This window comes from Vulpes vulpes, chromosome 6 (assembly GCF_048418805.1).
Source record: "Vulpes vulpes isolate BD-2025 chromosome 6, VulVul3, whole genome shotgun sequence".
NCBI lineage: Eukaryota > Metazoa > Chordata > Mammalia > Carnivora > Canidae > Vulpes > Vulpes vulpes.
Window position 1 is genome coordinate 75,389,608 of NC_132785.1, and position 15,790 is coordinate 75,405,397.

General features: G+C 39.9%; 2 protein-coding genes across 12 annotated transcripts in view; one reads left to right on the top strand and one right to left on the bottom strand.

The window, feature by feature from the left end:
• The first annotated feature begins 2,595 nt into the window (after nt 1-2,595).
• On the top strand, nt 2,596-5,459 carry INSM2 (INSM transcriptional repressor 2). Its single transcript, XM_026019045.2, has one exon. It carries the CDS (start codon nt 2,699-2,701, stop codon nt 4,370-4,372), a length of 1,674 nt encoding a protein of 557 aa, XP_025874830.2. The 5' UTR covers nt 2,596-2,698; the 3' UTR covers nt 4,373-5,459.
• A 983-nt stretch (nt 5,460-6,442) lies between these two features.
• Nucleotides 6,443-15,790, bottom strand: part of RALGAPA1 (Ral GTPase activating protein catalytic subunit alpha 1) — a 240,264-nt gene continuing 230,916 nt past the window's right edge. For 6 of the 11 annotated variants that reach the window (XM_026019058.2, XM_072761427.1, XM_026019063.2 and 3 more), the window contains one exon: nt 6,443-7,826. In XM_026019058.2, the coding sequence (XP_025874843.1) occupies nt 7,678-7,826 (149 nt within the window). In that variant the 3' untranslated portion in view covers nt 6,443-7,677. Of the gene's footprint in view, nt 7,827-15,404; nt 15,436-15,790 lie in introns of all 11 variants that reach the window. The other 5 variants (XM_026019059.2, XM_072761425.1, XM_072761429.1 and 2 more) reach the window with 1 other exon arrangement.

Here is a 15,790-nt window from a genome sequence, read left to right on the forward strand (position 1 = left end):
AAATCAATTACCATTATTTTTTAGCCATTATTGATTAGTAAAACTTTTTCATCACTCCAAAGTGAAATTATGTAACCATTCCACTGTAAGTTCCCATTTCCCCAACCCCTGATAACCAATAATCTACTTTGTCTCTATGAATTTGCCTATTCTAGATATTTCAATGTAAGTGAAACCTTATAATATTTGTCCTTTGTGTCTGGCTCATTTCACTTAGCATAATGTTTTCAAGATTCATCTATATTGTATGGATCAGCACTTCCTTTTTTATGGCTGAATAATACCCTGTCATTTGTATATACATCATTTTGTTTATACACCTATTTGTTGGGGGACAGTGGGTTGTTTCCGTCTTTGGGCTTTTCTGAATGATGCTATGATGGACATTGGTATACAAGTGTGTGCTTCCTGTTTTCAATTTTGTGTGTGTATTACCTACATGTAGAAATGCTAAGTCATATGGTTGCAACTACGGCAATTCTTCCAAAGTACTACATACACCTGAGGAAAAGCCTCTCTTGGAAAGAGGCTATCTTAAAGTATTAAAATCTTACCTAAAATTTTCGACACCACACAGTATGTCCTGGCCATTAAGAGAAAGAGGAAAGGAGGAGTTGAGAAGTTGAGGTAGAAGTCATACATAAACTGATGTGTCAGAAATGATCAATTGGGGAAACTAAATTTGTGAACACTATTAAAGGACTCAAATATTTTATATAGTGATCCAGAATGATTCTTTTTGTGATCCAGAATGTTAATTTTGATTATAAAGTATCAAGTTTAACTTAGTTTTGTATGATGTCATGCTTTTTAATGGGAAGCACCATAATGAAAGTGTTTTAAACTGTGGGTCCTAATCTATGAGTAAGTTATCGATTTGCTACGATCAGCTTTTTCAGAAGAAAATATAATTGCATAGAAAATATAAGAATGCATTGTACCTAGTTAAACTAAATACTACTTCGTGAAATTTCTGTTTCAGTTCCATGTGTGTACCATAAAATCTATTTCTCATTGTGGGATGCGACCAGAAAAAAAAAAAATCGTTTGAAGCCACTGTTATGGTGGAAAGAGTCTGAGCTTTGGGATTAGTCAGAACTCAGTTTGAATCTGAGCTCTAGGTGACTTTTGTAAGTTACTTATCTGACGTCTATGGCTCAATCCCCTCATCAAAAAAAAAAAAAAAAAAAAAGGAGAGTAACAGTATCTCCTTTGTTTGATGTGTATGTATGAAAAGATTAGAAATTACTTAAGTAGAATGCCTAAAACTTGTTAATGATGAACAAATATCTAATCCCATCCAGGTCTTCTCCAGAATAATGCACTCCGTGTTAAAAAACACTTCATTCCCTTTGAAGAGAATGTGCAGTGCTGACGACTACATCTGTTACACTGTAGTCCACTTTAAAAACACATTTAATCTTTTTCTCCAGTTCGATCTAGTAAGGAGACTCGAGTTCTTTCCCTTTCCTATCCTCACGTTGTATTACAGACTTTTGGCTCTTTATTATATACATCTGTCATATTTTCTAATTATTTCATAGTTCAGCTATTATTACAAACTTTCGAATCTGTTCCAGTGCTTAAAACAGTGCTGGGCACGGCACATTACAGAGTCCTGGATGAAAATCTATTAAATCCGGGCCCCAGCACACCTTTTGTAAAGTATTACTTGTGCAGGGGGAAGCAGATGTAATCCTGATTCTGCCAGTATTTCTCACTCAATCTGCTCCATGCTAAACAGGTCAGTCAGGCACTAAGTCATGTCTCTGGGTAGTACAAGTGGAAGGTGTGAGCGGAGAAACCACTTTATCTGAGGACAGTCGAAAATTAGATCCTACTTTCCCCCTCCCTACTCCTTTTTCCCGTCGGGGAGGGGGCATTTACGAGCCCTGAGGACCAGGGTCCAGGACCCGGCCGGCTGCTGCGCTCCAGAGGCCCTCCCGCCCTGAGAGCCCTTCTCCCCAGATGAATCCTCATAGTATCACAGACGCGCGCAGCGGCGATCGATACCGGACGGCGGCCGCGCTGCCACCGTCAAGTGTGGGCACAGGGCGGTGGATTTAGCCGCCTGCCGCTGTGTCGCAGCTTCTCATCAGCCCACGAAGGGCAGGGCACGTTAACCCGTTCCCCGGCGGACACCCAGCCGGCTGCCTCGGTTCACCCGCCGCGCGGGGACCATCGAGCCACCAGCTCGGCGCGCATCAGAGCCCCTCGCGTCGGGGCGGCAGGGTGGCGGCCTCTCCGCCGGGCTCCCCGGACCGGACCGCCCCCGGAGGCAGCCGAGGCAGGCAGTGCCGAGCTTCCTCGCACTCTGGACCTTACCTTTCCGTATCTTCGTCCGCGCGGGGGGCGGCAGGGGGGGCGGCGCTGCCGGGCCGCGCCGAGGGGGCTCGGAGGTCGGGCGGGGGCGCGGGCGCGGGGCGCGGGGCGCGGGGCGCGGGGCGCGGGGCGCAGCCAGCCTCTGGGGCCCCTGCGAGCCCAGCCGCGCGAAAACCCCGCCCCTGGCGCCCGCTCCCACTCCTGATTGGCCGGCCCGGCCTGAGGGCGACCGGGGGTCCCCGGCCCGAGTCTCAGCTATAAAGGCAGCCCACGCATGACGGCTGTGGCGAAGCTCGGGTAGCTGCGGCGCCTGCCCGCTCGCAGCCCCGCGGCGCCCCCTCGTCTCTTTGCCCCCCTGAGCACTCCCGACTCCACCATGCCGAGGGGCTTCCTGGTAAAGCGAACTAAACGGACGGGCGGCTCATACCGAGTGCGCCTCGCTGAGCGGGTCTTCCCCCTGCTGGGGCCCCAGGGGGCGCCGCCCTTCCCCGAGGAGGCTCCCAGCGCCCCCCAGCCCGGTGCGCAGCAGGTGGCAGCCCCCACCTTGGAGGCGGCGGCGGCGGCCCGTGAACTGTCGGGGTCGCCCTGCCGGGCGGCTAGGGTGAGCCCGGGGGCGGGCGGGCAGGAAGGCGATGCGGAGTGGAGGGCGGATGGCACGGAGGGTCCCGGGCCCAGCCCCAGCCCCACGAAGCCGGCGGGCGCGGAGCTGCGCCGGGCATTCCTGGAGCGCTGCCTCAGCTCCCCCGTCTCTGCAGAGTCCTTCCCCGGGGGTGCCGCCGCGGTGGCTGCTTTCCCCTGCTCGGCGGCGCCAGCAGCTGCACCGACCTCGGGGGAGCAGCTCCTGCTGCCGATCCGGGCACCGTTCCCAGAGCCGGAGCTCCATCCAGACCCTGCGCCCCTCTCGGCCGCCCTGCACGGCCTGAAGCGGGCAGCTGGCAACGAGCGCCGTGCCAAGGCACCTCCGGGCTGCACGTCTGGACCTGCGGCCGCCGGAGCCAAGAAGCCAAAGGCCATGAGGAAGTTGAGCTTCGCCGATGAAGTGACCACGTCCCCTGTCCTGGGCCTGAAGATCAAGGAGGAGGAGCCCGGAGCGCCGTCCCGGGGCCCCGGGGGCAGCCGCACGCCCCTGGGGGAGTTTATCTGCCAGCTCTGCAAGGAGCAGTACGCAGACCCCTTCGCCCTGGCTCAGCACCGCTGCTCCCGCATCGTCCGCGTGGAGTACCGCTGCCCCGAGTGCGACAAGGTCTTCAGCTGCCCCGCGAACCTCGCCTCCCATCGCCGCTGGCACAAACCGCGTCCCGCAGCGGCAAATGCTGCCACGGTCTCTTCGGCCGACGGGAAGCCGCCTCCTTCGTCTTCCTCGACCTCCCCGGACCCTGGGGCTGTTGCATCTTTCTTGGCGGAGGGGAAGGAGAACAGCCGGGCAGAGCGAGCGGCGGATCAGCACCTGCCGGCGAGGGACAGCTCCAGGGAGGAGCAGCACCAGGACAGCGCCCCACACCAGGGCCTCCAGGTGCTGTCCCATCCCGAGCCGGCACTGCCTCAGGTCCCCTATACGGAGGGGGTGTTAGGGCGCCGGGTGCCTGGGTCAGGTAGTGCCAGTGGTGTCGGGGGACCCGAGATCTTCATGTGCCCATATTGCCACAAAAAGTTCCGTCGCCAAGCCTATCTGCGCAAGCACCTAGGCACTCACGAGGCAGGCTCCGCTCGTGCGCTTGCCCCGGGCTTTGGCTCTGAACACGGTGCCCCACTGGCCTTCGCTTGCCCACTGTGCGGGGCGCACTTCCCGTCCGCAGACATCAGGGACAAGCACCGGCTGTGGCACGCGCTCCGCGAGGAGCTGCTCCTGCCTGCTCTGGCCGGGGCGCCCCCTGAAGCGCCGGGCCCAGGCGGAGCGTCCGACGGGAGCGCTCAGCAGATTTTCTCGTGCAAGCACTGCCCTTCCACCTTTTTTAGCTCCCCGGGGCTGACCCGGCACATAAATAAGTGCCACCCCTCAGAAAGTCGGCAGGTACTGCTGCTGCAGATGCCGTTGCGGCCTGGCTGTTGAGGAAAGAGATGAGGAAGATTGTGCGGTTGGCCTTGGAGGAAACAGATCATGGGAATTTCTGTGGGGATTTCTTGAATTTGCAAGTTTACCCTCTTTCCTGCTTATGTTTTTTTCTCTCCTAAAACTCCCGGTAGTCAATGTTCCGCCAGAGAAGCGGACAGCAAAATGTAAAATCCCTCTCTAGAGCAGGTATGTATATGGTATAAACATTCGCGGTCAAAGACTGTCACTTTTAAAAAGCCTTCTTGCTTTCCCCACGAAAATAGGATATCCCCCCTCACTCTGGAGACCCTAACGAATCCTATATGACTTGTAATTCCTATGGAAAAAGTCGTAGTGAATGCGTGCATGTCTCAGTATCTACAAAGGATTCTAGCTACCAAAAGTGGTAGTCGTTAATTTTTCTTTTTCTCTTGCCATCGCAGGCGCCTATGTAGTTTCTGTCTCAATAGGGTCAGATATCTTGCATTGTATATTCTGTGAATTGAAAGTTATGTGATTGGTGCCAAACTTACAGGGGGGTGGGGAAACACTCAAGACCTGTGCCTGAGGGCAGAAATATGAGAGGATGTTTGCGCTTTTGGGGGATGTGGGGGGGGGGTCAACGTTCCTTCTCTCAAGTATTAGTTCATTCTTAAGTTAGTGCTTGGAGGTGGGGAGGGTGCTACTTTACTTGGAGGGAGTTGAGACACCCCCAAAATTCTCACCTTTAGCTTTTTTTGGTGTGTTTTCAGGAGGAGATACTTTAAAACTGTGAGTAACAGCTTTTTGGAAACACAACCCATTTCCAGAAGTTTGACTGTTTTCCTTCTGTTGTAAATCTCATACAGTGTTATATATGAAACTATGTTCAGTTTAAGGAAGATGTGAATACCTATAATTCACCATGGAACTGAATGGCGACTCAATTTTTCAGCAGCAACATGTTTTTGAATTTTTGTAAACCATATTCACAGTGTACACTCTGTACCCATGCTCTAATAGCCAGAGTTTGGGACACTGGCTGAGTATCACTTGACAGATAGCCCATTATTTGTAAGATGCTTACCACCAAATAAATGTACATAGCTGGTGCTTTGTTGTGTTCTGTGTTTGTCCTGAGAATTTCATTGAACACAGGCTATTTTTCAGAGTCACATTTCTTACCTCCTTAAAGCCAGTATCCTACTTTAGAATCTTAGTGACCCATTTAGACAGAGTACAGACGGGAAAAATTGTATTTTGTAAATGAATATAATGGTGCAGAAATGCAATGGGAAAATTTCTTTTGAAATGTGCCTTGCACAGACTGAGCTCCAAAAGGCTTTAAATCTAAAGATACTTTACTATCTAAAAATGTCAACAGAAAATATTTTTTTCTTAAAAAAAAAAAAAGCAGTTTTATTTGAAGGTGAAAAAAAAATCACGTTAGCTGTGCAAATTAACTTTACTATTTCCAAGTTGGTATTTTTGCTCCATTTTGTTACATATCATCAGTCCATTAGCTGTTCATTTTTAAGAAATGAAAGCACCATAGAAATGTGTAAGGTTACTTTGATCTTCCTTTTCGAATTCTTCACCTTGGTTGTGGGAAACTGTCTATATTGTTTAACCTTGTTCTCAGGGACTCCATCTTCTACATTAGCTTTATTTTCTAGTTTCATAGGAATCTATTTTTATTTATAAGAAAACAAAAACTTAAGCGCACAGAACTCTGAAAGACTGCTTTAGAAACTGTCTGCAAAAAGTTTCCCCCTTCCCCCAAATGTGTATCATAAAACAAAGTGAAAATTTAAGCATGAGGCTAAGATTAATTGATGCTTTAACCAAGTGCATTGGGTAAAGTTTCTGCCCAGCCGTTAGGAAGGTGTAAAATTTGCCTGCATTTTTAGTGACTGTGGTAGAGTCTCTGAGAAGTTGGGATGTATCCTAACAAGGGAATTCAAATTTATTTTTTAAGATTTGCTATGTCAACCTAGGTTTATGCTTTATATCTCTCCATTATCATATAGTTCTGCTTATTAAGCCTGAAAACATAGTAAAGACAAATAGACAAGAGAAATATAAAAGACAAAACAATGCTCATGGACATAAGTGATAAGAATATTTTTATTGTATTATTAAATACCATATCTTTTTCTTTCACTGTTACAAATTTGTAGATACTACATGAATGATGATACATAATTTATATTTTATAGTTTGCCCGTATGATGTATTTACACATGCAGTTAGTACTGATGTCATGCTACATTTCCTTAGGAGATGCCCGTTCAAAACAAAATATGAACAAAATGTGAGCAGCTTATTTACTGTAGGAAAATATTTCTGCAGGGTGGAATGAATACCAACCTCCATCAGCAAGTTCAGTATTAATAATATTAGATTTAATTTAGACTCCTGGGTCATGTTCCTTTTTCTTTTAAAATATACATAATTTAAGCGACACATTTATATTAGAAAAGTTTTTCTTTTTCTTTTTTTCTTTCTCTCCATCCCCCCAATTACCCTCTTTTTGCTATTTAGGAAAGAACATGGATATACCAGGATCTAGCAGCCAATAATACAGGGCCACAATCTTAAAACAAAAATGGCATTTAACAGTGATACCATTTAAAAAGCAAAACGTTAGAAAAATATTTGGAAGCTAAACATAAATCAAAGTTCAGCACAGTGATTTTTCTGGGTATTAAATATATCATGGCATCATCTGCACAGCCACAAAATGAGGCATTGCTTTGGGAAGAAAAAGTTAATGCTAAAATTATGTCAGTGGGAACTTGAGATGCTAAAAGACCATTTAAAGTGTTTTATTTTCGTAACATAAGTAATCAATACACAACCTGTGTATTAAGATTTGCAAATTTTGCTATAATTTTACAAATGCTTAAATTTAAAAATTTACATTTGTAAAAAAATGATATATTTACTGAGCCATAAAGTTGCAATGGGGCACGATAAATAAAATACTGAGACTATTTGTCCAATTATATTTTGGCTCAAAGTTAATCACAAAATTAAAAGTGAAACTGCTTAAGACATAATTATCCAGGAAGGTAAGGGTCTAGAATAAAACTCCACCCCCCAAAAAATATGGCAGCTTAGAGTGTTTTGTGTGTGTGTGTGTGTGTGTGTGTGTGTACCAACTGAATAAACAACCCAAATCTAAAATATTAAGTTACAAATTATTTAAATCCAGTGTTTTCTAAAATTAATGTTCAGGAAGAAACATGCATGCTATGGTAAACATGAAGGCCTGAAAGGGTTAACACTATGTTCATGCTAAGGTTGTTACTGCTGATCACACTGCTGGGCTGCTTGTCTCCTTAGGATTTATTGGCTGAACCAGAGGATCGACGCAGTTTCATGGACATGCGGCTTTTGCTAGTTCGAGGAGACATTGGAGAGGCCAGGTCAGCCCCATCTACCTGCGTTGCTGTGGGAGTTTCACTGGATAGAATCTCTGGGTAGGAGCCTGTGGGAAATAGCAAAAGCATTAGTACAAGCCGTCTGGCTTCTCATCATATAAGAAATAATCTTTCTGCTACTGATCTGTAGCATGGATCCCAACCCTTATTGAAGTCTTTTGAGGGGAAAAAGCAAGACCAAAACTTGCCTGTTAAAACAGCCTACTAATATTTTATTTAAAACCCAGTAATCTAGTGGCTCAGGTAATCATATTAGCAAGAAAGCACCAATCATTATTTCCAGAGCCAGAACTAACCAGAGAGGTCCCTGGAAAAAGCAATGGGAAGCAAAATCTTTGGGCCAGACAGAACAGGGATCCAAAGCATCATTAGCATGCAAGGAAGGGCTTAAGAAGCAGGTGAGAAGGACCAATTCCTATCTCTGGGGTACACGGTATACCTTCATTGCTCAAACTTGAAAATAACAATACCAAATGGTTCCAAAAAGGAATTCAACACTATGAGACCATCCCATAGCTGGGTATTTAAATATGCTTCTAGAAAGGAGCAAGATAAATTCCTAGGACTGAAGGAGCAGGACAAGAACTCTGATCTGAAATTTAATAAAAAAAGACAAATTGACCTCTCAAAATGTCTCCAATTAGAAGAGATAAGCAATGCTTTTGTTTTCCTTAAATTTTTGCAGCTAGCTCTATCTAGTCACAGCAAGTAGGTAACCAGTAGAATAGATATAAAAATTTAAAAGACGCAAACACAAAATCAAATTGGAATTTGTTTGGTGTCATTTACAAAGTAGTTCTTTACCTCTGCACTTTGTTTCTATGAATTATGATTCTCTAATATATAGTAATGCTACAGAATGGCACACTTGTAGGCTCTCAAATATGTAGTATAAAAATTACATTAAAAATAAAAGCCCTCAAAAAAACAAAAAAAAAATCTGCAAACAGAAAAATACAATTTTTAAAATTCTGTGTATTTTAAGGTACTTTAATCTAGATTTTCTGGCCTTATATATATGAACATTTTCTTTATGTCTGTCAGCACACACATCACACAGTTTGCAGGCTTATTATACATCTCCTCACTCTGCAGGAAAACTTTTGGCATGTCTGTTAGCCAATGTAGCACCTCACAGAAATTTCAAGCATGGAAATAATCATACTAACACTTCCAATTAATGAGACATTTGTGCCTATACTAAAGTTATGAATATTGAACAATCAATATTGTTCCATAAGGGGTACTGAGCTTATAGAGATATATTAATCTATCTTGGTAGAACTCTTCAAAGTGTTTTTAAGGTGAAATCTATAATTAAGAATACACATACATTGTCTAGGAAGAAATATTTTCTCACTACTTGGAATCCAGGTTAATTGCCTTTCTTTTCAAAGTAATTTCTCCAACATTCTCTCTTTTCTAACTACAATGAGGTTGGCCTTCAAAATACAAGGAGAAGGAAATATATTTCTGTTCACCTTTACTCTTCCTGAAGATCTGAATTGGTTCATACTGGACCCATACTGGAAAACCTAGAGGAGAATATGAATCCAAGGCCCTTTTTAGGGAAGCGCTGCAGATGGATGGCAGAAGGAAGGTGAAGAGCGGTAGCTCATGCTTTTCTGGTAATGCATTTTATTCCCAGCCAATCATGAGAGGCCTTCCCATGGCTGTTTACCTTGAGATGGCCAATGTTTTCTAGCGGAGGTTTTGGGAGGAAGAGAACTATCACTGCATTTCTTTCTTTGTTGTGAATGAAGAAATGGAGTAGCGAGCAGAAGTGAGAAAACAAAAGAGAAGACAGGTAACAGATATGAGAGACACAGTGCAGAATTTTACAGGTGTTAACCGAGGAGCAGAGAAGAGAGTAATCAAGTTTTATTATGGAATTGGGCATGCAATGCATTAGGGTGATGGTGTTTCACAATGGACAATGCTTTGTAAATTCAAATGTTATACTTACCAACTAACAAGTTCAAATAGGGAAGAAAGAAAAGAAAAAAAGTCTATAAGAGATTCTATAAACATGTACCTTTTAAAGTGTTCATTGTACTGTGGCAGGCTATCCTAATCACTAAGTCATAAAACCTCCAGAGCTGTACTGTGCAAGACAGTAGGCACAGCCATATTAAAATTTATTAAAAATTAACATTAAAAATAAAAATGTGGGTCCTTGGTGGACTAGCCACATTTTAAGTGTTAGGCAGCCACATGTGATTAGTGGCAACCAAAATGGACCCTGTGGACATTGAATATTTCCATCATCATAGAAAGTTTTATTGGAGAATACTGCTTTAGAATATGCCAGAATCAAAGAATATTTTCCTCAAAAACAGCAATTTCTCTGTGTTCCTTAGTGTGAAATCCCCCTTCAATAAACAGAGAGTCAAATCAGGCTTTTTAGTGTGTGTGGTATATAGCTTATCAGTACCTCCTCACGTTTTGGCAAATCATATTTGTGGTATATACTCAGTATACTCAAATGCTATAAATACTTTACAGTGGATAGATCTCAATTTTAGATGTAAAGAATACAGTGATCCCTACCCTTCATTTCATACTCTATTCTGCCCAAGTATTCATTTCTATCACTTGAGTCATAAAGAATGTTGATTTAATCACTTCTATTATTAATATACCCTCAAGTGAAAAGTATCTATGGGCTCCTATGTTTATGCATACTTTATCTCTAATATTATTACAGTACTCAATACACACCTTATCTTGATGGTGTAACAGATTCATATATTGTGCAGAGGTTACTATGAATTATTAAAAATAACATGCTGAATAGGACTTTGGGAGTCTGTACAGATTATCAGTGAATTGTTATTTATTGTGGCTTTGTACTGCTTGCTGACAGGTATGACCGGTTTAAAACTGCTAAAGTTATTGGATAAATGATAGCCTCTAGAAAATATTGTGATTTTGGAAGTTCCATTTATAGTTCCATTGAATACTGACCTAAGAGGCACTGTGATGTGTTAGGAAGAAGTGGGCATGGGTTAGACAGGCCCAGGTTAAATGCCAAATCTGGCATGTTACTAGCTATTGGATCTTGGGCAAACTGACCTAAGAGGTTTTGTTTTTGTAAAATGGAGACAATAGTAGTTTTTTGCAAGTTGTTAGGGATGAATAACTACATATATAAAGATCCTGGCACACAGCAGGTCCATAGTAAGTGTAGCTATATAATAGAGCTACTAAGCAGGTAAGAATAAAATTTAATAGACTTTGAATCAGAACAGATGAGGATTAAAAGAGACAGAAGAAATATTCTTGAAGAAAATGACCACTTACAAAATATAACCACTGAAATGTGGAGAACACAATATACTGTTTATTTTTGAGGACATTAAAGAATTTATCCACTCTTATGCTGATATTCCTACAATATATATATAACCTTACTTGTTAAAGTTTATAGACTACCTAATAATCTTACTGCCTTAATATTGTTAAAAAGGAGTTGATCAGTGATTAAGATTAGCATGTATGCACCACCACTGGATGTCATAAAGCAAATAACATATCTTTTTTTTTTTTTTAAAGTAATCTCTATGCCCAACATGGGGCTTGAACTCACAACCCTGAGATTAAGAGTCACATGCCCTACTGACTAAACCAGCGAGGCACCTCTAAAATTAAATGGTACAGAAATACAGGCAAACAAAGTGGTTTCATCTTGAAAATATTCAAAAACTGCCATTATTGCAGACTTAGAATGCATCAGTCTAAGGCTTGTCATATTTTATCTCCTTACAAATAGAGAAACTGGGTTTTGTGGATAATAAATAACAGAACTAGGATTTAAATCCAGTTCAGTCTGATTCCAAAGCCCATACTTCTCCCATGGCAACGTTAGCTATTAACAATTTTTTTTCAGTAGATGGAAAAGTAGAGTCTTCAAAATAAGAATCTTTAGCAATTTCTGATTTATAAAAGTGACAGGTTGTAGGATGATTTCTCTCTCTCAACAGCAAGAAAGGACTGAAAATATTTAGATTACATAAGTAATTATAACAGTTAAGATCATGGACTCTAAAGTCAGACTCCGGCTTTACCAAGTATCAAGTGACTCTGGGGTAAGCCCCTTCACCCCACCCCCCCACAGCCATAGAACTGCCATGAAGATTAAATGAGAGAATATATGTATAGTTCTTAGCACAGTGCCTAGCACTCAGTAATTGTTCAATTATTCTTTTATTATTTTCATTACAAAAGTCTTACATCTGAATGAATATTCTATGTGGAAACTGAACCTAGTAATTATTGTCACAAAAGGTTAATAGGACTTTAAGACCGGTATTATTTGCCTCTTGGACAACACCACATACACCCGCCAAATTTTCAAGTTCAAAATACTAAAAACAGGATATAATTTGGCTGCTTATAATTTCAGGCTAGCCTAGTGATATATAAATATGATTAAGAATCTGTTTTAAAAACATAGCAAACAAATATATAGCTTCTGTTGTATGTTGAAGGAAACGGACTTCCTCTTGGCACTTACACATAATATTTAGGTCATGTATAAAACAACTATCTTCTGAGGAGCTATAACGTGTTCTTTCAGATCATTTCAAAGCCTGGGAAGGGGAGCAAAGTTTAAAATAACTTTTAAAGAGGGACACCAAGTTCAAGGGGTTACCTAAAACAATGGTTAAATTTTGATAATTTATCCCATTTGAAGATTCAATGAAATAGATTTGACATCAAAATACTATCCCATTTACATGTGGCGAAACAGATTTTGTGAATTAAGAGCAAAACTGGAATTAGAATGAAGATTAGATGCAGCAGCATCACTTTACTTAGATTATCTCTTATTTTGATGGCATAAAAATATTTGAATCTTATTACTAATTTTCATTATTTAAATAGGAACCTATATAAATTGAAAGGAACCTATAGGTAATGGGTATGTATGCAGAGATATACCTATATTTATGTGTATATGTGCCTATATGCATAATAGAGAAAAACACCAACCCTCTCAAATTTCTTAAAGAAGAAAGAAAAGAATGTGATGTTAGGGGAAAATATCTAGATTTTTGAACTACCTTTGTAACCTGGTCAAGAAAAGGAGTAATTGAATCTTAAAGTTTAAAGTCAAAGGAAAGCTGTTCATGAATATAAAAAAACTTAAAAAGGAGGTCACTGCAAAACTTTTGATATTTTCCACACACATGCCTGACAAAGATAAAGGGATTTTTTTCCTGTAATTTTTTTTTTAAATAAAGGACAAGAAAAATCTAATAATAGTTTAATGTAGTTATGGAAGATCAACAAAGTGTGACATCACAATATCTCCTTCAATGACCTTAGGGATAAAAATAATTTCCCTTAAGTATCAGTCTACTGTCACAGAGCCCATTTTGAGAAAATACAGTTATGAAATTTATGGATCAACTATGATACACCAAAAATGTTTTTTCATATTTATTTAAATAATATTAAAAATCATCCGGAAAAGAAATTTTTTTTTTGGACTTCAAACAGTTGGTACATTAGTGTTAACCAGAAAGCAGGTTTTAGATAATCCTGAACCAAGTTAAATAAAGTTAAAAAATAGTATTTTTCCACCCTAGTCCACTGAATAGAATTATATTATAGGGTTAGAAAGAACAGGTTATATTCATTATATGATTATCATACTGGCATTTCTTTAAAATTTACTTTCAAATTATTGCATGTTATTGATTAGCACTATTTTATATACCTGGACTATGCACAGGAGAATCTAAAGTTGATTCTCAATTGCAATTATGAATGCATTTCTTCAGCGTGACAATTACATTTTATCATTATGCTAAAAAAGTAAAAATGAATCTAAAAAACTTCACAGTATTAGGTATTTTTTGCAAACCATCAGTAACATCCCTATTGCTATGATATGGTTCTTTCATTTCTTCTTTCTCCCACTTTGACTTATAACTTTAAAGGGAATTCTATCTGTATGGAGTGGTTTATGATAGGAAAATAAAAATCTGAGATGACCGAAAGAAAAGGAGAATCATTCTTCAGATATCATGTTTTTGCTACTATAGAAGGAGCAAATATTTCGCTTTTATAGTATTGTATTGAGAACCACTCTGATAAAAATTGTCTGCAAAAAACCCACCAAAAAATGTAGTCAGTAATACTAAAACAAGTTATTTACAGATAAAAATACTCTTTTAAAACTTAGAATGCATGTTTTTATAAGGATGACTCCTACAGGCAAAGACAACATAAAAAAATTAACTGAAAATAATTTGTAGAATAGTATTTTTTGTTTTTTTTTTTTTGTAGAATAGTATTATGTTAAAATTCACATCCTTATTACAATTGAGATAACAAAAATTTAATAAAGTAGTAAAATACATAAAAAAAAAATGAAGCCAAAAGAACCCTGACTTGGTTGCTGTGTCTCAGAAAGTGAGAATACACTTCCCATATTAAATATCTGGCCAAATGTGCAGGATAGTATGCACAATATGAGAACATTAAGAAGGACTCCAGTTGGTAAACAACTACAAAATGAAAATTGATGGCTTTTATAAATCTCAGGGGGCAAGTTAGTGTGAATATGGTCCTATTATCAATATATTTCAGTTGTGGAACTTACGATTCATTCAACTGTGTGATACATGAAAGTATCATTCATATCTATTTTAATAATGTAGCCTGCTGTTTTTCAGATACTTTTTACTGAAAAATGAAATTCCCAGTTGTACTTAACTAGTTTTTATTTTGTTCATTATTTTGGTTTTAGTATCCTTTTTTTTTTTTTTTTTTTTTTACCATCATTCTTAATGCCAAACTTAGTTATTTTAGATAGGGTTGACCCCGTGATGTAAATCTTAAGACTTTTTAATCTCTTTCAAAAGATTCAACCTAGTCTAGACAATTTTCCTCTTTGCTAGGTCTTTTACATTATGAAAGGGCTCTAAGTTTTTTGGAAAGAATTTTTATAATGGCCAATTAAATGATTACAGGAATGGAAAATTTTATCAACTGAAATCTCAATTGAGAATTAGTCTTTTTTCCCTTCCGAATAAACTAGGCCAGAAAAGGGCTACTATGCCTTTTAAATTTATTTAATATAATAAAGAAAACCTACATATCATAAAGAGAATTTGAAGGCTTCTTATGATGAATTTCAAGTATCTTTTTTCTTGTTCTTTTGAACACAATAAAATAGTCATCTTTGTATTTCAGGTGCCTAGTACAGTGCAAGGCACACAGCAGAGGAAGTATCTGATGAGTTAAGATATCCAATAACAATGCAACACATTACAAAATACAAAGACACACCATTTCAGCTCAGTAGCACTATTTTTTTTTCATGCTGAGAAACAAAAAAGGTCAATACAATAGGTGTAACTAATTTCAACCAAGGGTTGCTTCTATTATTAGTTATTTTGATCCCAGAACCAGTGTTAGTGTTTCATGCAGACCTGGGTTAGTAAGTATAATTCTGGAAGAAATTTAGTGACAATTTCTGAAATGTTTAGTATGAATGAGGGCAGTGTTAAATTTGCTTATTGTCTGAGTTACAAGCTTAGTGCTTGCTAGTTTTTTTAAAAAAAGGAAATGGGGGAAGAACAAAGGGTGTTTTGGTTGACACTTTGTCTTACCTTCAGATAAACAGAACTGATATTTAATGATCTAAAGAGGGAAAATAAAATAAATGAAACAATCATAAGGAGTGCAAAGTATTACAGAATAGGAAGGCCATGAGTCATTTATTTCTTACTGATTTTTTCAAAATTAGTTTAATTGTAAAAATGCAGTACCCTCTTACAGGCTTTAAATAATATAAAATAATTTACTGTGCCAAGTACTTCTCAATCTAGACAGTTATTTAACTTTATTTGTAAACTGAGAGATAAGGCAATATTCTTAGCCATAAAATTTGATCCTCTAAAGGTGAGAGGGAATGCATGTTCAACTTGTGTTTCTTTTGCAGATACTTTAGTAATGATCCCATGAAACACAACAGTTATTGGCCAGTAGCTCGGAT